This window comes from Aedes albopictus, chromosome 1 (assembly GCF_035046485.1).
Source record: "Aedes albopictus strain Foshan chromosome 1, AalbF5, whole genome shotgun sequence".
Lineage (NCBI taxonomy): Eukaryota > Metazoa > Arthropoda > Insecta > Diptera > Culicidae > Aedes > Aedes albopictus.
In genome coordinates this window covers 22,465,150-22,490,506 of record NC_085136.1, presented here as the reverse complement: position 1 = coordinate 22,490,506, position 25,357 = coordinate 22,465,150, and the positions used below count along the sequence as shown (strand labels likewise).

Below are 25,357 nucleotides of genomic sequence, written 5' to 3'. Positions count from 1 at the left end.
TTTTTCAGTGCTAGAATATAGACATTGTCTGATACACTGTCATGAAAAAATAGTCATATATACCCCATATTTAGCGTGTAATAGTGCCTTGAACTTTTCGCATTTTTTCCTGCCGCACCCTGTATCATAGCTCAAACTACCATTCCATGGGCGCCATCTTGAATATGGTCCGCCATCTTTGATTTAGAAATAGGGTCAAATATCGATTTTGAATGCTACTCACGAAGCCCGATCGATAGATACCTATCTCGGTTTTCAAAATAGGGTCAAATGTCTATTTTTGACTTCTACTCATGAAGCCCGATCGATCGATACCCATATTGCATGGTATATAGATCAAACTACCATTCCGTGGTCGCCATCTTGGATATGGTCCACCATCTTGGATTTCAAAATGGCGTTAAATATCGATTTTTTACTTCTACTCATCATGCCCGATCGATCGATACCCATATTTCATGGTATCATAGCTGAAACTAACATTCCGTGGCCGCCATCTTGGATATAGTCCGCCATCTTGGATTTCAAAATGGCGTAAAATATCGATTTTTGGCTTCTACTCATCAAGCCCGATCAATAGATACCCATATTGCATGGTATTATGGATCAAACTGCCATTTCATAGCCGCCATATTGGATATGATCCACCATCTTTGATTTAAAAATGGCGTCGGATATTCATTTTTGAGTTCTACTTGTAAAGCCCGATCGATAGATACCCATATTGCATAGTGTCCGAAGCAGCATTATCGTTAAAAAGCATATATTCTGGAGTTTTGACCGCCATCTTAGAACCTAAGCCGCCATCTTGAATTTAAGTATCCTTGCTACCACCTCCACATCCTGAAGAATGTGTATACAAAATTTGATTGAAATTTCTTGACGTATTTCAGAGTTATGCCTATGTTCCGGCATACATATATACATACATACAATCATACATACATCGACTTGTGTATGTATTGATCAACAACTCTGTCGAAGAAATGAACTGTAAATTATTAACCATTGTCAAGATTGCAGGGAAATAACTTTTTTTTCGCATTGGAAATGATGCTCACAGATCGTGACAATATGCATTCTTTGCAGCATCGTTTACGCCACCTAGTGAACCAGTTACATACTATATTGTCCACTATGAGCAAGATATGGGTGTGGAGAACATCTTCTCTGAAGAAAATATTCTAAAATTTTGCATAATTCTGGAGATATTCACATCCAAAGGACTGTCCTATTTATAGGACGCTGGGCGTTCGGGGCATCTGTCCTATAAATAGGACGCTGGGCGGATATGGGTTAAATTCAAAATAGCATATGTTGCTGCCATTATATATTTGGATGAAAGTGTATTTCGGTGCATTATTGGTCGATCAAATATGACGCAACGTTGCAGTTTTATATGTAAACTTTGTAAATTTTATATGAAGTGTCACATAGTTTATGAACGATCTGTTATAGAATGCTTGAAAAACTGGCAATTCTTACCAGCAAGTTAACGACGGGTGGTGACAAACGGCGAAGGAATGAAGACGTAAACCGCAAACAAATTTATCCTGCCCACGTCGATGGCAGTTTTCCTCTGATAAATTGCTACATTCATGGCAGCAGCCATCGCTTCTTCGAACACGACCGAGACCGAAAAGCGGTGTCCAAATGGGCTCGAAAGCAGCCGTCTTCCCCCGATGGCATACGTGCGAAAACCCTTTTTCGTCGTTCGTTGTTTGAGAAAATTGATTGAGTGAGGTTTGCCTCGTGCGGCTTTTTCCCGTGTCTGACACGTGGAAACAGTGTACTGAGCACAGATTACGTAACGCTAAAATATACCATTTCTCAGCAGCCCATTTTTTTCCGTGACGCTGCGCTCTGTGTATGAAAAGTTTCAATGCAATTGTTCTGCAATGTGATTTGCGAACTCCACCTTCCGACGAAGTAGGCTTGATTTCCCTGATGCTTATCAGGGCTACACGGGTTGTGCGACGTCGTTCCTTTTTGACGTCATGTTTTATTCGGTTTGCCTTTGATTGACTGGTTATTGCAGAGAAATGGTTTAAGTGTCCTTTTATTGAGGCTTCATCGAAAAGACGCTCAACATAACAGTTTATCTGAAGGTTTATCGGTATGACAAACAATAACAGTGACGGTGTTTGCCAGCAGCTTTCGATCGAAATTCGAAGAGAATTTCTTGACAATCTTTGCTTTTTCGATAAGCAAATTTCATCGACCAAAAACGCACTTAAGACTTAGCTGCTGTAGATCGATTGCTTGTCAAATTCGCACGAACAAAAGAAAACAATTTCCTTCCTCAATTTTGCCTCATCCCCGAAAAAACTCAATATAAACAAAACGGATAAAGTTTACTGACCACTTTCTGCGGGCCATCTGATGTCTCGCATTTGCGGAAATGGCCGTTTAATCACATTATGAGAATATTTTCGTCGTTGCCTACTCGGATCCCACGCCTGCTACGTGTGAAGAATTTTCCTTCTATTTATGGTCATCAAAGGAAGCCTGGCGTGGCCAACGACCCGACAAAGATCCATCTTGGCTACTATGTACCAGCTAGCTATAACGGCCAGTGATGATGGGGAAAATTACGTAACTGATATTGCTGCTGCCAGCTACGAGAATGGAATATCCTCACTCAACTTCCTCGTGCGGCAACGGAAGACGACGTATCCTATCCTAATGCCGGAGAAAGTACTCCTCTCAAAAGCTTGTAGGGCCGGCAATCTATTAATGCGATGCGTGCGTCTAATGGTTTCAGGGAGGCGGAGGAGCGAGTAGAAGGTGCGGATGGAATCTTCTCGTATTTCTTCATTGTCAAGTTTGTCATTCAGCTCTAATGGCTGCGTGACAATAGTTGTGGACCATAATCGCAAGAGATGAAAGCGGAGTTGAAGGGAAAGCTATTTCCATAATCATTATGGCATTATTTTTTTTAATGCCCCTTCATAATTAGTAAGCCATCGCAAACTGAAACTGATTTGTAATATTTGAAAGACTAGTAGCATCCATTGAATATAGTAAGTTATTGTAAAAAATCGTATTCGACGTAATTAATTGGTTTTGTACCTGTGACACCGAGGGTTTATTATAATAACTTAAACACTTGTTTAATTACTAATAATGATTTATTCATTAACCTGTGATTGAAATATTATCACGCACTGCGGAGCACAACCGTTCACTCGAATGGATTGTTGCTGACTTGTATCGCAAATATTGTGCCTACCATAAAATGCTAAAAAATAGCAAATATGATTTGGTAAGAAGAAACATTTGGTATAAATAATTAATTCAGATGTTAATTGACCAGTTGACTTTGATTGCTTTAAAGAAATATTTCCATGCTTTATGGCTTGCAGTTGAAAGAGCCCAAAATCACACATTTTGCCCCATAAATTGAAGTATAGCTCAAAATAGTGACGTGCTGGAGCAAATCTGAGCCCGGATTCGGATTCAGCGGCCCAAAAACTATCAGAGACATATAAGTTTGCTCTTGAGACAAAAAAATGTTGCGCTGTGTATGTTTTCTAAGAAAATTTCTGAAGGAATCTTCAAAGTATCCTCATAAGTTAGGCTTGGGAGACCACACAAGAAGTTCTCAGAGGAAGAAGTTTTTTTGTAGGATTCCCAGAAGGAATTCCTGTACAAATGTGATCACAGCCAGAACTATTGGATAAAATCCAGATTAAACTTTGGAGGCATTCCTTGTAAAACTGTGAGTGGGTGGAATTCATTATGAAATTGTTATAGGATTTTCTCGACGAAGATTTTTTAACGAATTCATAGAAAAAAAAATCATTTGGAATTCTTGAAGTGAGCAAAACCAAGAGTGACCAAACTTGGAATTTTTATAATACTGGTCAATCATAGAGTAATGCTGGGCAAAAGTTGGCACCTAACAGACTTCACAAAATAACTATTAAACAAAAAGAAAATAATATCGTTTCTCTTTGTTAAACGGGTCCCTATCATGTTACTTTCAAAACATAGTACTAGATTTTTTCGCGTTGCTTCTGTAGTTTTAGTAATACAATTTTCAATACAAGTACTCTAATGCGAACTTTTGCCACATACTTGGGGCAAAAGTTCGTAATATGCGGGGCAAAAGTTCGCACATTGTACAGGGTAGTATATTGGTGTGAAGTTCATTTATATCTTGTAAATTCATGTTCATCCTAAAAGGCCATAAAATCTGTTTCTCTCTGTTCATGGCGTTACGGCCCAACTGGAATACGACCTGGTTTCCAGCTTTCGCATGCAATGTATTTAATGATGACTTGCACAACTATTAACTAAGAGCTGTCCTTCCCCGCATTATTGAAGTTGTCAAAATACATTGTGGGGTAATCATAAAGATACGTGTTGCACAAAATACGAAAAAAATATCAAAAAAAAAACAGCAAAACTGTTGAACGGGACCGTAATCGAATCTTATTTCCTTCAGTATGATGATGAATTATAACTGTGAATTTATAAACTAAGCTATGAAAGACCCCGGTAAAGTAGATGAACATAAGAGCTTCAAAAACATACGAAAAAGACTCGACGAGGATGGTGAAAATAATGTTTTAACATTTTTTAGCCAATTTTTTATTTTTTGATTTAAATGGTTGAACAAAATATTTACCTATCAATCGATCTTCTTACAAAACTAAGTTCAAACCCTCTGCCGGAACGATTTGAGGATGCATACTACACACATTATACATATATAGTTGTTTCTATACGGAATCATCATTGCTTCAAAGATTCTGTAATTATATTGATGTACTAGATTCAGTAACCTAGTGCGAACTTTTGCCCCACTGCAAGCATGGGAAAACTCATTCGCTCACCCGAATGCCGGCGATGCAAACTAGCAAAAAGAACGCCAACAACCCAATACTGAGTGAGAGCACGGCGCACTAAGAACGAACGCAGCACGAACGGCTCGCTACCGACGCCAACGAAGCGAATCAGGAGAGAAACAAATAGTGAGCGAAATGAATCAGCCTGCATCGGTGTATACGAAACGAACGTTCGCTCTCTCAACTACCGAGTGGCATTCAGCTGATTGAATCAAAACGCACTCACTGATTCAATTCCCAGTACTGAATGCTTCCACTGAACGCTAAATAAACGTTCCAAAACGATTGCTCTCGCACCCCACTCAGAACGCAAACATTCGTTCAATATTGGTTCGTTCGACTTCGGTACTCAGATTCGGTAGCGATTCATTCGGCCGCCGTTGCTTGCGTCGCTCGGTGCTCGGCGATTAGAAAGAATGGGCAATGAAAGTGGAAAGATTTTGCTTGGCTGGGGGAGAAGCACACTCGCATCAGATTGTGCGTGGATGTGAGTGAGGGATACGCAATAAATTAATGATTTTTTCCCATCCTTGCCCCACTGTCAAGGTTTTAACAATGTTCCTTTATTCAAGAAGCACTAGTAGTTTATTGTCTATTCGAGTGCACCACTCCAACTACTATGGAATAACGATTCTCCGACATCAAGAGGTTATGAGATTCTTCTTCCAGTTACTACATATTCTTATTCCAAAAGTTACAAAAATTGTATCGAAACACCTAGAAACACGTTTTTATCCATAACCCTGCCATAGCATGACGGAATCGTTCCAATTTTTATTGACGAGTAACTGACCTGATTCTGTGTCGAACTCATACAGATTTGTTTGGGTTCTTAACTCAGGCGCAGAGAAAGACCCACTGTGAACTTTTGCCCCGCATAACTCTATGATATGTATCGACCAAAACCTTATACTGACCGAACAGATCATCCATTCCATGAGACAACTTGTTAATTTTTCCCTGAAGAAGACACCAAACCCTGTGTCCAGTGGCGTAGCCAGAAGTTTGCTCTGGGAGGGGCTTTCGACGATCAATGTTAACTTTTTTTTAAATTTGACACTCACATTTAGTAAACAGTAATGAACAATGAGGTCAAATACATCAAATTTTAGTCATAGTTTCCAAATAGCGGCGCAACCGAAAACTTTCTTCATCAGAAAGTGTTTCATAGTGAAAATTTGTTCCAAAAAATTTGTCTGGGGGGGGTCTAACCCTGAACAACCACCCCCCCCCCCCCCCCCCGTGGCTATGCCACTGCTTGTGTCGAAACGTCGGACAAAATTAAATAGTTTGTTCCAATAAAACAAGACTGCAAAGCCGAACCAATAGGGGGATTAGGGGCATAATGGACACCCTAAGCAAATGAGTGTGTTAGGCCTGTATAACAGACAAAAATTTAACATATTATCAGTTGGCTTACAACTTTAACTTGTTTGCTACGTATTTCAATCATTTACAGCAGGTAGAATGTCATTATTGTGAAGATATAATGAATTGTAAACCGTGTGTTTTTTGGGGCTGGTAGGAAAGGTATGGGGCGAAATGGACACCCATCGGGGCATAATGGACACCCCTGCATATTGTATGCTGTATCTGTAATAATATTGACCAGTTAAGTAATTTGCCTACGGAAATCATTACCACAGATATGATACTCCATTTTAGATGAGTTTACATAACATCAAAGTTAATTAAATAAATTTTAGGCTAAAATAATCGGAATGATTTTTTCCAAACTCTCTAAAACGCCTAACAGTATGCAACGCGTGTACATCCATTCGTAATTGCCTGTGTTCATTTCGCCCCGAATCGACTACAACATTTAAATTGCTGTTTTGAGTAAGTTCTGATAAAAAATATAATACTTCATCCATTGCTAAATCTGCGTATACATGTAGATAAGCTAACAATTCACTAGTTTTTATGGTGGACATACTCAAACGCTCGTAATACCTTATTTTCTGCTGCTTCGAAATTATAAGAAATCCAGCATATGAAAAACAGTCTTCAATTTCAATGATATTTTGGTTATTTTGAAGGAATATAAATGGTACTTTTGAAAAATAGAACAATTACTTGTTCCTTTACACTTATGCATTAAAAGTTTTACATAAAAGTCAACGGTTTCGACAAAAACAGGGGTGTCCATTCCGCCCCGGGTGTCCATTATGCCCCTAATCTCCCTATCCGATCTCAAATCACAGTCGAACCAGCATTACAGTCATTCAGAAAAGAATTCTAAAAAAACATCTGAAGCATTTCCGTAAAAAAAATTTGGAAGATTTTCATTAGTAACATCTGTAATGAGCGCTTGGAGGCTTCCCAGAGGGAGCTCTTGGTTCGATTCCGAAAAAAATATGAAGACATTTCTTAAAGACTTCCGGTGGATTCCCGTGAAGGAACTCTTGGAGGAGTCCTAGAATGAACTTCTGGAGGAACCCCAAAAAGAGCTCTTCGTGGAATATCAGAAAACGGAATCGTGAATAAGGTGAAACCCAGAATGAGCTCCTTAAAGAGTCCCACAAGGAACTCCTAGAGCAATGACAGAAGGAACTCATTGAAGAAACTCAGATGGGACTATTGATTAATCTTAGAAAAAAAAATCTGAATGAGTCGCAGAAACTCCGGGAGGAATCCTAAAGCAAAAATCTGGAGAAGTCCCAGAAAGAGCTCCTGGAGAAATCTCCGAAATCTGAAATGCTCAATTGGAGAAATCCTGCAATGAAGAATCCTAGAAGGAATCCCTGTAAAATCTCCAAATTAAATCCTGGAAGGCGTTCCTGGAGAAATCCTAGATGGAATCTAATCTAACTCATTAGCAGCCAGTACGAGAAAGTATCCTACAAAATAATTGGGTTAGATTAGGTCCAATTGTTCTTCTTGTCAATATTAATGCTTGTAGCATATCAAAATTATGATACAAGGGTCAAGGCAGCAAGGTCTATTGCGTTGTGTTTACCGCAGAGATGATTTTTGTCTTACTCGTACACCAATGTGTAGGGTAGCGAATCACTTGAGCAGCGGCCGGTATTTTGGGCACTCTTCGCTATAACTCAGTCAATTTCAACTCAATTGATTTGAAATTTTGTACACGGCTAGATACTAGACGTACCTCATCGCGTTCCAAAAATTGTGTCAATTGGTTCAGAATTGGCAGAGTTCTAGCAGAAAAGTATCCAAAATAGGACCCCCGCCGATATTCCACTTCCACTTCCACTTCCCTACTGAAAAGTTATATGTTCACTCAAAAACCGAAATTTCGAAAAAAAGCTCGGATGGTCAAGTCACATATAGCAATCAACTCAGCTCGACGAATTGAGATGAAAAAGAGTTCACTCACTTTTAAGAAACTTTCAATTGGCCGATTTTTTTAGATTTCAGCATGAATCGATCCGGAGTTTTACCGCATTGCTATTGAAAATGGTTCGGATCGGTCCAGGCGTTCCGGAGTCATGGCCATTTAAGTGTTCAGGACCAGCACCGGCGGAGGTGGTTTAACGTGAAACGCTGATATATTATGTTTGTCCAAAATCCAAGAAGGAGGACAAAATTCAAGATGGCGCCTTTTTTAGAGTTTTTAGCTTTAAAACTATGCAATATGGATATTAGAGTGAGTCAAAGTTATATGGAAAAAAAATGAATTTGATGGTATCAATCCGGAACGAAGGTTTTTCAATTCATGAGTAATTCACGCTGAAACCGGTCCACTACTTACACCTTGTCTTCTAAAATGTTTAAGGTAACGATTTTCTGGAAGTCCCCCCCCCCAAAAAAGTAAGGAAAATTAAATTGGTTACTCAAAATGATGGACCCCCCGTTAGTTGGAGCTACAACCATTTTTGCTGACCCCTCATTTTTCGACAATTGTTGGCTCGTTTAAACCGTTATAACACGAAAGGTTCTCCAGAAACCGCTTCAAAACAAAAAGGTGTTGAAAAGAGGAAAAATAGAGGTACTTTTTGCAGTTATAAAAAAGTTGGGTCGGCCATATTGAATGCGGTTGCCAATTTGAATTTATACCAATACTTTTTTTCACCATGTTGGCAACCACCGATTTTCAAAATTTTTGCTCCAATTGAAATCTATGACATATATACACAAAATATCAAAAAAAAAAAAAAATAGAAATGTATTTTTCTCCTATCAAAAATTATATGCCATTTTGTAAATAACAATATTTATTTAGCATTGGAAATATATCCGGAGTCCAAAAATGATGATCGAAAGATTTAAGATGGTGTTTCAATATTTAAAATGGTGATTGTTTGCTAGAGTTTATGCTCTGAAACCATTCAATATAGTTCTCATTGATAGTTAGCGGAAAATAAGCGGAATCCAAAAATAATGACCTGAAAATCCAAAATTATGCGATTTGCCCTGAAAGTCTAAAATCGAGATCAACAATTGATTTTTGTATCGTTGTCTTAGATTTTCTGACTACCGGACATCATGCTCAAATAAAATACCATAGGGGTAGGCGGGGCATAATGAGCATCTTGTATTTTTACTGTAAACTAGCTGTACTCGGCAAACTTTGTCTTGCCTACTGCGTTTTTGACGATTCAAGTTTCTAGCCAAGACCCAAGTCCCCGGTCAAAATGTATGGAAATCGATTTTCAAAAACTTTAAATTTGTCCATCTTTTTTGCCTCATAAACCTTCCTTGGATGAAAACTAACAGAACAAAACTAAGACGACTCGAATCTGATCCTCCGATCGCTAGTTATGTGCGGTCCCACGTATACCACTGCATTTTTATATATATAGATTTCCCAATTTTCAAAACAAATTGCTTGCCTGTAGCTTCATTATCTCAAATCCAATGATTTGATGACGAAACATTGTCAAAAAAAGCCGTTTGCTTTGAAAAAATGGTTAAAATGCGTGAAGTGATCATGTACCGGGGAAATATTATTAGAATCAGCTGACCTAAAATAAGGTTTTGGAATCAAAATAAGAACGTAGTGGGTATCTATCAAGATTCTTGATATTTCCTGGGTAAATGAAATGTATTTGTAACACTTTCAAAATATTTGTATAATCATTTTGATAAAAAAATATACTTTAAAAAGCTGATAGTAGGGTGAGGCAAAATGAGCAACTGGTGGAAAAATGATGAAAATGATTAATATCTTAAGGCGAAACTAGAAGCATATCGATATTTTTTTGGTCTTTGATTTTTTTATAAAATAACGAAGCAATATTTTCAAAATCGGTTTTCATACACATGTAAAGTATGGATCAAGGTATCTCCTAATTTTTTTACAGAGGGAAAATGTTTTTTGTTTTTGCAGAAACCGTTTTGTTTTGTGAAATTTTGTTTAAAAATGGTTTCTGCAAAAATAGAAAAAAAAATTTTCCATCTGGAAAAAAATCAGGACATACTTTGATCCATAATCTACAAGTGTACGAAAACCTATTTTGAAAATTTTGCTTCGTTATTTTATAAAAAATCAAAAATCAAAAAGTGAGGAAATGGATCCAGTTTCGTCTTAAACAAACGAATTTCACTTCTGGTTTTCTCCGTTATTATGCATGTAAAGCCTGTATCCGCAATAATCGGAACACAGAAACACAGCTGTAACTCTGCAATAGATACATTAAAATTGCTCAAATTTTGTCTAATAAGGGGCCGTACACAAATTACGTCACGCTTTGAGGGGGAGGGGGGGGGGGTGTGGTGGTTTGCAGAGCGTGACGACCCTTACAAAAAATATTAAGGTCTTATACAAAAAGTGTGACAAAGGGGGGAGGGGGGGTTGAAAAGGGTCGATTTTTGCGTGACATAATTTGTGTATCATCCCTAACGCTTTAAGATGTGTTCACTTCATCTACAAAATTTCATGTGAATCGGTGCAGTACTTTTTGTTGTAGCAATGAAAGTGAAAAATGTGCGCCATTGAATTTTGTACAGCCCCTAGTTTTGCTTGTCAGCGCTGTACCTTTTGAATTTGGCAAAGGAAATGGCTGAAATGTTGAACACAAACCTCTCAATCTATATTTGTTGTATAGGCAAAATTAAAAAAAAATCGATGCACTAACAACAATGTTATAGTCGAAACATGTATTGGGACTGAACGTGATTTTGGCCCCTCAGACAGCAATTAGTCAGCTCTCTTTATTGTTTCGATTGTACTATTGAAAGTACTATACCAATAATCATCTAATTTTGCAGGCATAATATACACATAATCTACTAGCATCTGTGAAAATTTCATGAAAATTGGCAGATAAATTCAAAAGTTATAAAAAGACAAGAATCGCACATGACAAACACGAAACATTTTCACTAACACTATCAACACCAGTAGCTTTCAAACCAATTGATCAAAGTTGATGAAATTTTGCAAGAAAGTGTCTCTATAAGTATCATAACTGCTTACGAAATTTCATAATTATCATCACAGAACTTTGAACCGTAGCGTAAAGGAATCATCTAGTGTGCGAATGAAAATTGATCATGATTGTACAAAATGCTTAAAACCACGTCTGTTTGTTTTTCATCCACAGTTAAAAATAATGTATCGATTTTTATGAAATTTTGCACAAATAATAAACATACACCAAAGAGTTCTCAGTCAGTTATTTGACCAATTTTACCGATTCATTACAGAGCTACTGACGTACTACTGTGTCCCGATTATTGCGGATACAGGCTTTAGTAAGGTTTTGTCATAAAATTTCAATTTATTAGCTTAAAAAAAAACAGTTTCTGTATATTTTTACCAGTTCACCAGGGTCTCCAGTTAGCCTAAGCAAAGAAAGCCCTTCAATTAATAACTGTGGAAGTGCTCAAAGAACACTAAGTTGAAGCGAGGCAGGCCAAGTCCCAGTTGGGACGTAGAGCCACAAAGAAGAAGATATTTTCATCGTTTATAAATGCCTTAATAATAAACTCCATGGAACCTCGCAGTATCCTACAAATTAAACCCCATTATCCCCTATAGCCCATATAGCCGAGGCGGTAAACGCACGGGTATTCAGCATGACCATGCTGAGGGTGACGGGTTCGATTCCCGGTCGGTCCAGGATCTTTTCGTAAAGGAAATTTCCTTGACTTCCTTGGGCATAGAGTATCTTCGTGCCTGCCACATGATATACGCATGCAAAATGGTCATTGGCAGAGGTAGCTCTCAGTTAATAACTGTGGAAGTGCTCATAGAACACTACGCTGAGAAGCAGGCTTTGTCCCAATGAGGAAGTTACGCCAAAAAGAGAGAGAGAGAATCCCCTAAAATTCTCATTGGTTATTGCCGCTATGCTTTATCATTGACAAGAACAGTCAATTAGCAATTGATTGTGTATAAAACAGGGATTGATAATCCTGCCCCACCTAGGGTGCTCATTATGCCCCACCCCCAAAACGCAATCCACTATGTTATACGTTTTTAAAAACATAAAATTTTAAACATTTATAGCTTTATTCGAAATTTCAACGATTACTTTTTGTCAGTTAAGGTTCAAATGAGGATTATACGTAAAAAATACACATTGATTGCGCTTAATTCACTGGATTTGGTTGCAAAATGCTTAAGGCTCAAGCATCCGTCATCAATTTTCGGAAATAGAAAAGCAGTTTTTTCGCTGTAAATCAAAACAACGACCAGGAAAATGTATTCACTGTATTCTATTCCTCATGGGGAACACAGTGAATCCATTTTCGTTGCAAAAATGTTTGATTTGAGCGAAAAAACTGCTTTCAAATGTTTAATGATGACGATGATTTCAATGACGAATGGTTCAACGTTAAGCTGCTCATTATGCCCCGCCTACCCCTATTGGGTGGATTCAGAAAACAGTTTTAATTTTTATGCCGAGGTCATCAACATGACGCATGAATGGAGATTTTTAGGCACGAGGCATTATCATGCGATCGAATTTAATATTTCCCATATTTCGGATGGCTCATTCTAGTCTGGAAGTCTCTGCAAATGTATTTAGTAGGTATTCAACAAACCATCATCTTTTCCCATACCTTGCAACTGGGTACGTGACAAGTACAATCCTAGAGTTTTGCAGGATCGCGAAACCGGTAATTGTTGGAAAACAGGATAGTTTTGTGAAAAGTTAGTGAATAGAAATCAAGAATGGTTAAAGGGTGATACGGTCAAAATTTGGTCACACAATTTGTTTCATAACTTGAGACTGCGTACACCAAAACAGCTGATTTTTGGACCAGTATTGGTACATTATATGTAGCTTATACCATAAAATTTTCATCAAAATCGGTTTAGTATTTGCGGAGATATTGTGAATCCTGAAAACTGCAATTTTAAAATTTTGTACAAAGTGGATTAAAAAATAAGAACACAGTTTTACTCTTTTTTTTATAGAGCCAGAAATACTGAACCAATTTCAATGAAAATTTTTCTGTGTGTAAAGTATACATATCAAAATGTTATGTAAAAATTTCATCCAATTTGATTCAGCCGTTACAAAGTTATATTTGTTTAGGTGGTCAAATTTTGTCAAATTTTGTCAAGTCAAGTCAAATTTTGGTCACACAATTTTTTTCATAACTTTAGATTGCGTACACCAAAACAGCTGATTTTTGGATCAGTAATGGTACATTATATGTAGCTTGTACCATAAAATTTTCATCAAAATCGGTCTAGTATTTGCGGAGATATTGTTGAACCCTGAGATCCGCAATTTTAAAATTTTGTGCAAAGAGGATTCATACATTTTTACTGTTTTATTTATAGAGCCAGAGATACTTAACCTATTTCAATGAAAATTTTTCTGTATGTGTAGTATGCATATCAAAATGTTGTGTAAAAATTTCATTCAATTTGATCCAGCCGTTACAAAATTATATTTGCTTAAGTGGCACCCGGTCAGTTTTTTTCATATTTAAACTGCTACAACTTTGAAAGTATTCATACAAAATGGCTCAAAATTTTACTAAGAACGTATTTTCATAATAGTACTATACTGTAAAATTTTGATAAAAATCGGAGCAGTATTGGTTGTTCTATAATCAAAATTGTGCTTTATTGACCTTAAATTTCCAAAAATTTACTATGGAGCGCCTTTGTACAAAATTTTAAAAAGGTAGGTCGATGGTTTTGTCTATATATCAACCAATACTCAATCGATTTTGATGAAAATTTTATGGTATAAGCTACATATAATGTAGCATTACTGGTCCAAAATTCAGCTGTTTTGGTGTACGCGGTCTAAAGTTATGAAAAAAATTGTGTGACCAAATTTTGACCGTATCACCAATTTAGGCTATATTCAATTATAATAATAATTATTATATTATTATACTTTCAATTATAATTATAATTATCATAGGTTCACAAGATTGATATAAAATTTGAAATCAAATTTAAATGCAAGCATATGAAATTTCACATACTAAATCCCATACAAATTTCAACCACATTACAGAGTGCGAGTAATTTTAGATGCAAAAGAGGATTGAAAAAACTGTTTTCTGAGTTAATGCGATTTAATTTTAATTTTCCCGTATAACGTTGGTCCATACTATTGTATATTTACACCCTAGGAGTCTGAAATGGCATAGTCGACGGCGTCGACTAGGATTGAACCTAAACCACAGAGGACAGTGACAGACACCAGACAAGAACAAATTTCATTCAGAAAGTTGTGTAAGGATATGAGAAACACAAATTAAAAGCGAACAAGATCAAGTAAACGGTGACCAAAGCCATATCAAGAGCGATTAGTTTTCTTATACATTTATCCACTTCTGGCGGGAATCGGTTCTGGAACACTACCTGTTGTCTGAAATATGGTCTGAAACTATTTTCTTGCTAATCGTGCTTATCATGTTATCGAAAGAGCCGTGATTTGGGTTTGGGTTTGGTTCGCCAAATATAAAATGGCTACTTTCAGCGGGAAACTCGGAATCGATTCCTGAATAATACCGATTCCGGAGAGATAGTTTCTAATGCGGCCTGCGTGTATTTTCATGCTAACCGTTCATTAGGCTATCGAAAAAGCCACGATTTGATATTGTGCATGCATGGGTTTGATTCACTTTTATACCTGGTCACTTCCGGCAGGACACCTGGAACCGGTTCCGGTTCACTACCGGTTCAGATATGTTCTGAGAATATTTTCCTGTTAACCTTCCATCAGGTTATCGAAAATGCCGCGGTTTGATGGGTCGCATGCATGGGTTTGTAGCATTTTCATATTTGGCCTCTTCCCCGGGTACCGGTCCAGAACACCTAAATGGCCATAACTCCGGAACGGCTGAACCGATCCAAACCATTTTCAATAGGAAACAATGGAACCAGATACCGCGTCGAATGAACCGTCGGTCATTAAAATCAGTTGAGGTTTACTGCCAAAAAGTGATGTGAGTACACATACACACACACAGACATCACCTTAATTCATCGAGCTGAGTTGATTGGTATATGTAACTCGACCATCCGGGCCTTCTACCAAAAAGTCATTTTTGGAGTGAACATATAGCCTTTCCAGTACACTTAGTGTACGAGAAAGGCAAAACATTTCAAATTTAATTTTCATACTTAATTTTTCTAGACTAAATCGGTGATTCTAGAACCCATTTGGGCCGAATTTGTGCTCAAAGTTGCGATATCTCCTCTGGTTTCCGAGATACTTGAAAAAATGTCATATTTTGGTATCCAACCCAAAAACTATTAAAAAGCTAGATTTATTTCAAATATCTCAGAAACCAGTAGAGATATCACAATTTTGAGCACAAATTTGGCCCGATAGGGTTCTAGAATCACCGATTTAGTATAGAAAAATTAAGTTTGAAAATTAAATTTGAAATGTTTTTTGAAAGTTTGTCCCAGCTAAAATTTCTGAACCCTTTGCGCCACCCCTAAATATAAACCGAAATCGCTCATTTTTGTACAGCTCACTTATTTCGACAAGTAGTTCACTTTCCACTTGGGAAATCATATATCGGAGAGATTTTTTGAAATTTGCCCCACGGGACACCCTTAACCGGTTCCGGAAAATTTACATGGTTCATTTTTACATTTGACCAATTCCGGCGGGACACCTGAAACCGGTTGTGCAACACTACCGGTGGTCTCTAACGTAATCTGAGCTGATTTTCTTGATTGAAAACCGTTCATCAGCTTATCGAAAAAAACCGCGATTTGCTGAAGCGCATGCATGGAGTTCGGTTCTCTTTTACATTCGACCACATCCGGAGGGACACCGGGAACCGATTCCGGGACACTACTAGTTTCCCAAGCATGAAATTTTTTCTTGGTAGCCGTTCATCAGGATACATTAAAACCCATTTGATGTGTCTTTTTTGGTTCTCTTTTACATTCGGCCACTTTCAGCGAGACACCTCAAACCGATTCCGGAACACTATCAGTAGTTTCTAATGTGGGCTTAGCTTATTTTCTTGCTGATCGTACAAGTTATCGAAAAGGCCACGATTTGATGTGTCGCATGTATGAATTAGGCCCCTTCCGGCCACTTCAGATATGATCTGAGGCTATTTTCCTTCTTACCATTCCTCAGGTTATAGAAAAAGCGGCGATTTGATGTGTCGCATGCATGGGTTTGATTCACTTTTATATTTGACCATTTCCGGCGGGACACCCGGTACCGGTTCCGCAACACTACCGGTTCAGATATAGTCTGCGACTATTTTCCTATTTACCGTTCATCAGGTTATAGAAAAAGCTGTGATTTGATGTGTCGCATGCATGGATTTGGATCACTTTTATATTTGGACACTTCTGGCGGGATACCCGGAACCGGTTCCGGAACACTACCGGATCAGATATGGTCTGAGACTATTTTCCTGTCTATCGTTTATCAAGTTATACAAAAAGCTGCAATTTGATGTGTCGCATGCATGGGTTTAGTTAACTTTTATATTTGACCACTTCCGGCGGGACACCCGGAACCGGTTCCGCAACACTACCGGTTCAGATATAGTCTGCGACTATTTTCCTGCTTACTGTTCATCAGATAATCGAAAATGCCGTGATTTGATGGGTCACATGCATGGGTTTGTTGCAATTTCATACCTGGCCCCTTCCTGGGGTACCGGTCCGGAACACCTAATTGGCCATAACTCCGGAACGGCTGGACCGATTCAAACCATTTTCTATAGGAAACAATGGGACAATATTCCGCGTCGATTGAAACCAAAAGCGTTGAAATCGGATGATATTTACTATCCAAAAGTGAGGTGACATTTTTGTACACATACACACATACACACGCACACACACACACACATACACACACACAGACATCATCTCAACTCGTCGAGCTGAGTCGATTGGTATATAAGACTTGGCCTTCTGGGGGTTCTATCAAGATTTCATTTTTGGAGTGAACGTATAGCCTTTCGGTACACCTTGGTGTACGAGAAAGGCAAAAAAATAAATCTTTGGTGGTTCTTTAAAAATTCTGTCAAGGTGATTCTACGGCAATTGCTTTTGAAGTTATTTTTAAATTTTTTTTCAAAAATTCCATTGATGCTTTCGGAATATTCTTTGAGAATTTCTTCGAAATTGGTTTTGTTTTTTTATTGAATATATTTTGTGAATTTATTTTGAGATTGGATTTGGCCAATTTTTTTAAAAAGTCGTGATATTTTCTTCAGGAATTCCTCTGATAATTATTATATGAATTCTTATGGCAACTACTTTGAAAGTTCTAAAGTAATTTTGATGGATTTTTTTTTCCGGCAATTTCTTTGGGAATTTGTCAGTAAGTTTTTCGTGAATTTTATAGGATTTTCTTTGACCAAGACCAGTTGAGAGTTTCTGATTTTCAAATTCAGCAATTTTTGGAAGCAATGTATATACAAATACAATTAACTCACAAAGAATTTCGAAAATAATCACGATAACATTGCCTAATACATTTTCCAAATAATTGAAAAAGAAATTGTTGAAATAATTTCAGAGGAATAGCCATTGAAATTATAGAAATAAAAATCCAAAAAAATTTCTGATGAAATGCTAATGAAACTACCGCAGAAATTAAAAAAAAATAACCATACCGAAAGAATTCTCAAAGAAATGGCCCTACTACGGTCTAGCGAATACGGAGTCGTAAGTTCAAATCCCACCAGAACGCGATTTTTTTTTTCAAAAATTTATCTCTAAATTTGTCAATTCTGTGCCTTTTAAGTAATTACAAGTTTTTTCCCGTACATTCCTATACGATTTCACTAGAGATTTCTCGAGTAATACCTCCTAGGATTTCTTTGGAAATTCCAACTATTCCCGAAATTCATTTAGGGTTTCCTCTAAAGATTTCTACTGGAATTCCTTGAAGAAGCCCAAAAGAATTTCCAGGAGTAATACCGTGATTAATTTCTAATGAAATCTACGAATAAAAGCTCTAGATGAATTCCTGGATGAGTTTTTGGAAAAATCCCTGGAAGAATCAAAGGCATTTCTGGAAGTATTCTAGGAAAACTGCCTAGAAGAATCATAGCAGGAATCATACCAGGAGAAATCCCTAGAGGGATTCCTGCAGGTATCACAGTGAGAATTTCTGGAGGAGACCTAGGAGGCATTCCTGAAACATTAGAAGCAGCAGGAATGGCTTATGGAATCCCAGGAGGAGTTCCTGGATTAAAGTCAAGAGGATTTCCTGGAAGAGTCCAAAAATAAATATTTTGAGAAATCCCAGGGTAAAAACCTTTAGGATTTCCAGGAGGAAACACCGAAAGTACTTCTGCAAGGCTCCTAGAAAGACTGCCTTGAACAATCCCAGCAAGTTTTTGAAGGAAACCCTGGAGAATAATTTCTAGAAGAATTTCGGGAGGTATTACAGTAAGAAATTCTGGAGGAGTCCTAGGAGGAATTGCTGGAAGAACCCATGAGAAATTTTTGAAAGAATCCTTGGATAAAATATCTTCGATAAAAATTCCTGGAGTAATCACCGGCAAGGTTCTCAAACAGTCACAGTATAAATCTCAAGAGGTATTCCTAAAAGAACTCTGAAGTGTGTCATTGTAGAAATCGCAGCAGAATTCCCAGGAGGGATGGCTGGAGGAAACTATACAGGAATTGATAAACAACCCCCATCAGAAATGCCTGGGGGAATCCAAAGAAACAATCTTTGGAATGCCTAGAGAAGTCCCTGCAAGAAGCGGTAGAGGTATTCTGGAAGAATCTATAGAGAAGGCCCTGAAGGAATCGCAGGATGAATTTCTGAAGAAATGTCAGGAAGATTTCCCGGAAAAATTCCAGCTATAATGCTAGGATGATTTCGTAAAGGAATCACTAGAAGAACTTCTGGACGTATCATAGTAAGAATTTCTGAAGGAATTGCTGGAAGAACCGCAGGAGGAGTCGTTTGAGGTATTCTTGGAGGCCAAAGGGAGTTTCTGCAGGAATTCCATGAGGAATTTCTGGAGGAATCTTTGAATAAAATCTCTGGAGGAATTCCTGAATGAGTCCTTGGAGAAATCGCTGGTAGGGCAACCAAAAAAATTTCTGCAAGAATTCCAGGAAGATTACCTGGAAATATCCCAGCAAAAAACACGGAGAAAGCTCTAGAAGATTCCGTAGCATTATGTCTGAACTACCACAGTTAGAATTCATTAAGGTAGAATAGCTGGAAGAACCGCAGGAATGGCTAAAGGAATCCCAGCTGGAATATCTGGAGCAGCGCTTCCCAAAATCAGTTTTCGTGGCGCCCCCACGTGTCGCAGGCTCGCATTTTCTACTCCTTTTAGCGAGCCTGCAAGAGGTTGGTGCGCAGCGTAAACGGAGTTTGGGAAGCGCGGATCTGGAGGAATCCCTGGAATTCCGGGAGGTATCATAGAAGTAATTTCTAGAGAAATCCCAGCATGATGAATGGCGGGGATATCATAAGAGAAGTCCCTGTAACAAGTGCCTGGAGGAATACCTACAGTTCTTCTTGAAAGAATCGGTAGGATACTGGAGTAATCCCTGATGGAATCGCAGGAGGAGTTATTCTGGAGGAATCTCAGGAAGATTTCCCGAAAGTGTTGCAGCAAATAAGTATGCCAGGTGAAATCCCTAGAAGTATTTCTGAATGTGTCCTAATGGGAATTGCTTGAACAATTGCTGGGATTCATGGAGGAAGGCCAATAGAAGTTCTTGGAGAAATCCCCTGTGGAATTTCCGGAAGAACCTCTGGATGAAGTCCTGGTTAAATCCTTGAAGAAATCTCTGGAAGAACCACCGAAGGGATTTTAGAAAAATCCCATGGTGGTTTTCTGGAAGAATTTTCGAAAGAACTACCCTAGTAGAATTCCTGAAGAAACCACAGTGAAAATTTTTGGAGGAGTGCTAAGAGAAATTGCTGGAATCCTAGCCACAGTTTCCGGAGGAAGGCCAATATAAGCTCCTGGAGGAATTTCATGACAAATTTCTGGAAGAATCTCTGAATAAAATCTCTGAAGGAATTCCTGGAAAAATCACCGGAGGAACTTCTGAAAGGATCCAGGCATTCCTGAAAAAATCCAAAGAGAAATTTTTAGAAGAATCCCTAGAAGAATTCCAAGAAGCACCATGGTAAGAATTTCGAAAGAAATACTACAATAAATTGCTGGATCAATCTCTACAGAAATTTGTAGAATGTACAACCCCATCAGAACTGCCTGGAGAATCCTGAGGGAAGTTTATTGAAGAAATATCGGGAGGAATCCATAAGGAAAGTCTAGAGAAATAGCTGTATGCATAGATTGAGGTATTTCTGAAGGAATCCATGGAGAAGTCTGTTGATTGTTACCTTTATTATTATTACTCATTATTATTCTAACCAATATCCAAAACGCCAGAACGTACAACATGTATATAAGTAATTATGGGTATGTATAAGTTTTATTCGAATGTATCATTAATAAATATTGGAATTTATTGTGCCAAATTTTTAAATTTTAAGTGACTGTCAAGAAAAAAATCTAGGGGGTGCCAAATTTGTTCTAGGGGGTGCCAGGCACCCCTGGAACCCCCCCTAGCTACGCCAATGATCATCATGCTCTCCCTACACTTCATATGCAGGACACGGCTTGAACGAACACCTATTAATCCCGTTCATCACTATTCCCAGCATCCCTCATTTACTTACCGTGTGTTAAAATATTAATCGTCTCGTTATGCACGTAGAACAAACTGCTGAGACATCCTTTGACGCCTTGCAGCGGCCGGTATCCGGTCAGGACGTACGGGTTGAACTGCAAGTGCTGGGGCATGTCCTTCCACTGCAGCAGATCGTCCGGTGGGGTGAGCAGTTTGTTCAGTTGCTTCATCAGCGGCGCCCGACCCTGCCCGTCGTCGTCATCGCCCTCCCCGAAGTCGTCCGGTTGGCACTGTTTCGTTTTGATCACCGGCGAGGTCGGTGTCGGTGTCGGTGCGGGTGTCGGTGCAGGTGCCGGCGCTGGGGCCGTTTGAGGTGCTGCCGCTAACGAGGATGTTGTTGACGATGATGCACTTCGCACCGTTTCTGGCGAGGACGACAACGAGGACGACGTGGACGACGACGACAGCAGCAACGGATGGCCAACACCACCGGTTAGCATGATGGAACTATTATTAGCTGTAGTAGTAGTAGTAGAACGAGGCACCACGGAAATGGGGGCAGTAGCCGATTCGAGCACCACCGGCGAAATCACTCCTGCACACTCGGCTGGTTGCATTCTGTCCGGTTCCTCCAGCTTGAGGAATTATTGTGCCACCGCCGTCGCGAACTACCGTGCTGCTGTGCGCGGTCGAATGATGATGGATGCGTTTCGACGAGAGAGACTGTGTTGAAGGAAACAAGAATAGGATCACCCTGGATTTGTACAACTTTTCACAAACTATTATGCTCATCAAATTTATATCTACAGGATGGTTAGAAAAGTATGATTTACTTTGATTACAAATAAATTTTGAAGATATTGCACGAAGAATTTAGTCTGATAAAAATAGAGATAGTGCGACAGAGTATTTGCAACAAATTTATTCAAAAAGTTCAAGTCGCCTACTAAGCCCTGCTACTTATTCATCGAATGCCTTAACAATCTCAGGAAGATTTCTGATATGTATATCGATGGAATTATTGGAAGAATCTCTAGCGGAGTTCTTCAGGAATATACGGAGAAATCCATGAAGAAATCTCTAAAGGAATACTTAAAAAATACTCAAAGATATGTCTAGGTCTAGAGAAATTCTTGAAGTAATCTTCAAAAATGCACCGAAATAATTACTGGAAGAACCTTTAAGCGCTGTTTGCAGATCAGAAGGAATTTCTCAGCCTATCTTGATACATGGGAAATTCCTTGCCTGAATCGCTCAAGAAACCTGTTTTTCTTTGATCGCAGTACGCAGTTGCGAAGAAATGACAGTTCAAATGGCAGTCACCGAAGAAAGTTTCTGTCAGGAATCACTCAAGAAGTTTCTTGAGCGATTCCTTTCGAACCCGAAACTGCGCTTTAAGCCCAATGTCCCTTAAAAGGAATCGCTCAAGGAAACTCTTGACTGATTCCTGGCAGAAGCTTCCTACAGAGCCTGCAATTCGAATTATTCGAATTGCAGTCTCTGTAGGAAGGTTCTGCCAGGTCAAGAAGTTTCTTGAGCGATTCCTTTAAAAGGACATTGGGCTTAAAGGTTCTTCCAGTAATTATTGCGGTGCATTTTTGAAGATTACTTAAGGAATTTCTCCAATTATTGTCATTTCTTTGCTACTGCGTACTGCGATCGAAGAAAAGTGGTTCCTTGGACGATTCAGGCAAGGAATTTCCGATGCATCAGATAGGCCGCAAAAAAAATCTACTGAATTGCAAACAGCCTTTCAAACACGGTGTAAAACATTCAGAAAGTGATACCTGGTGATACATCCGGAAATCTGACAGTTTTTTGATGACGTTATTCAAAGGCGTGAACAAAATGATCTAGTACTCCACACCAATTTGATCACGCGAAAGGACAATAAGAACGACGTCACATGTTTACATAGGTTACTAGCCTGCCTTGTGATATTGTATGCCGTGCTTTGCTTTTGAAGACATCTGAGAAGGAATATCTGCAGAAATCCCTAGAGGAGTTATTAATTGAATTTCTGAAGGAACTCATGATGGAATCACTGAAGAACGCCATGGGAAAATTTCTGTAGGGATTCTCCGATGCATCCTTGTAAAAGTCTATGTTTGATTGTCTGAAAGAAATAATGTGGGAGAAATTTCTGAAGCATTTCTCGGAAAAAAGCCCTGAAACAATCAATACCAGAACCCCGCAAGGTATCCCTGGAGGAATTCACGAAGGAGGAATTCTTGGTTGAGTCCCTTGAGGAAATACTGAAGGAATCCCAAAGATAAACCTGTTTTTTTTGTTTTAGCAGTACGTTTATTTGAAGTGCTAGTAAAAATCCATGAATTGTCAGCGACTGCACGCTAGAAGCATATGGTGTTCTAGAAAATCCTTCTCTTATCTCTACCGTTTTCTCATACTTGGCATGATCCTTGTAGGAATGAAAGCCTCATGAAATCCGGGAAGGAATCTCGAGAGAAATCCCTGAAGGAGCCTCAAAAGGAATCCCTGAAAATATTGCAGGACTTTTTGGAAGAATCTCGGGAGAAATCCCTAACAGAGACCCATGAAATAGCCCCATGGAAGACCTTAACAAAATTTCAGGAAGAACGAATGAAGGAATGGAAAAATTAGTGACGGAATGCAGAGAAAAAGACCAGTTGAAATCCCGAGAGGAATCTCTGATAGACAGCTGATGGAATCTCTGGATAAAACACAGGAGGAATCCCTAACACAAACAAATAAACAAGAATAGGATCACCCTGGGTTTGTACAACTTTTCACAAACTATTATGCTCATCAAATTTATATTCATACAGGAAGGTAAATAAGTATGCTTTTGTTTGATTACAGTTCAATTTTGAAGATGATGCACGGAGAATTTAGTCTGATAAAAAAGAGATACATAGTACGACAGAGTATTTACGACTGGTAAGTATCTAAAAATTTGAGTCGCCTACTAAGCCCAGGGATTATCTTAACAGTCCCCTGTAGAATTGCCGAAATATTTATCAATGGAATTATTGGAGGAATCTCTAACGATGTTCTTGAAGACCCTTAAGAAATTTCTGAAGTGAAATGTCTTCAGAAAACCCAGGAGAAATTCCTGAAGGAATCTTCAAAAAATGCACCGAAGCAATTATTGGAGGAACCTTTAAAATCATCTGAGGAGAAATATCTGGAGAAATCCTTGGATGAGCTCTTGATTGAATCTCTGAAGGAACTCATAATGGAATCGCTGAAGGATGTCATGGGGAAATTCCCGGAAGGGATTTTTCGATGCACAAGTCTGTGTTTTCATGTCTGAAAGAATTGTCCTGAAGCATTTCTCGGAACAAGCTTCGAAACAATCAGGATCAGTACCCTGTGTAGAGTATTAGATAGAACTGGTTGGAAATCCAGGTATCGTAGTAGGCAGAAGGAAAGGGAGTTAGTTAAGAAGTGCGAAGCGTGACGATTGGTTGTGATGCGAGTTGTTTGCGTCCTGATAGTGTTTGCGTGGAAAGATTAATAAACCGTGTTTGAATCCTAATTCAGTAATTGTTATTAATATTGAAATACCTGCTTATTCTCTACAACTGGCGACGAGGGTAAAGGTATGATATTAGCTTTGATTAAAAAACTAAGTGAATAATTTGAGAAAAGTGATTCAATATCTGAATTTTCCGGATGATGTGCTGAGTGAGTAAAGTGGTGTATTATTGAGTTTTAACGTTTTAAAGTAAAAGCGAGAGTATCTGTAAGCGGTAAAAGATCCGAATATTTGAAAATTTAAGTTTTTTCTGGTAAGTAATGATTTTTTTTTCATTTTGATGAAAAAATGTTTGTCGTTTCCATAGCAACGACAGCAACACTGTACACCGAGGCTCAGGGGTGAACAATTCCATAACTAATCTAATGATGGTTCGAGAGGCGATGATGAATCGAGCAACTGTTTCTATAGTAACACCGCTGTTATTTGAGGGGAGGTTCTGATTCGCCAATGGCAAGGAGGCCTATTTTTATAACAACAACATTTTGTCAGAGTGTCATTGACAGCTAGCCGATGGACAATTGAGAAGCAAGATATAGCAAATCGTTTTCTGCTAATGTGTTGGTGATTTACTGCTGCAGTTGGTATTTTCCGAATGAATGAAATCATTGAATGACGGGTAATGATGATGGGTGTGTACAATGAAGTGGAATAAAAGAGATGGCAACAATATAGTAGCTGAGATGTGGTGTCGATTTTCTTGTTTACATAAAAAAGTGTAAATACAGTTATGTTGAGTGTTCGGTTGAATCTAGATTTTTCAGTACGACTGCAGCGATCGACACGCTCGGTCGTGTTCGCGGCGTGCTCACCAGAAAGTAAACTCTAACTGAGTATAAACCAAAAATTAACTGGCAATATAGCGCTAGTTCGCTGCGCCATTTTTCGCTCTTTGTTAATACAAAGAGCACCTAGAAGCAAGAAGAAGAATCTAGATTTTTTTTTTATCAATTTAAAACCAAGCAAAGTAATGTGATACGGTGTAAGTAATTG

At 38.5% G+C, this 25,357-nt stretch overlaps 1 protein-coding gene across 4 annotated transcripts in view; it reads right to left on the bottom strand.

Moving 5' to 3' along the window:
- The window catches only part of LOC109433660 (progestin and adipoQ receptor family member 4), a 151,573-nt gene that overhangs the window by 114,557 nt on the left and 11,659 nt on the right, over positions 1–25,357 (bottom strand). For 2 of the 4 annotated variants that reach the window (XM_029877979.2, XM_062844196.1), the window contains exon 2: positions 20,894–21,567. In XM_029877979.2, coding sequence (XP_029733839.1) covers positions 20,894–21,461 — 568 coding nt within the window. In that variant the 5' untranslated portion in view covers positions 21,462–21,567. Of the gene's footprint in view, positions 1–20,893; positions 21,568–21,677; positions 22,220–23,649; positions 23,765–25,357 lie in introns of those variants that run through there. The other 2 variants (XM_062844198.1, XM_062844197.1) reach the window with 2 other exon arrangements.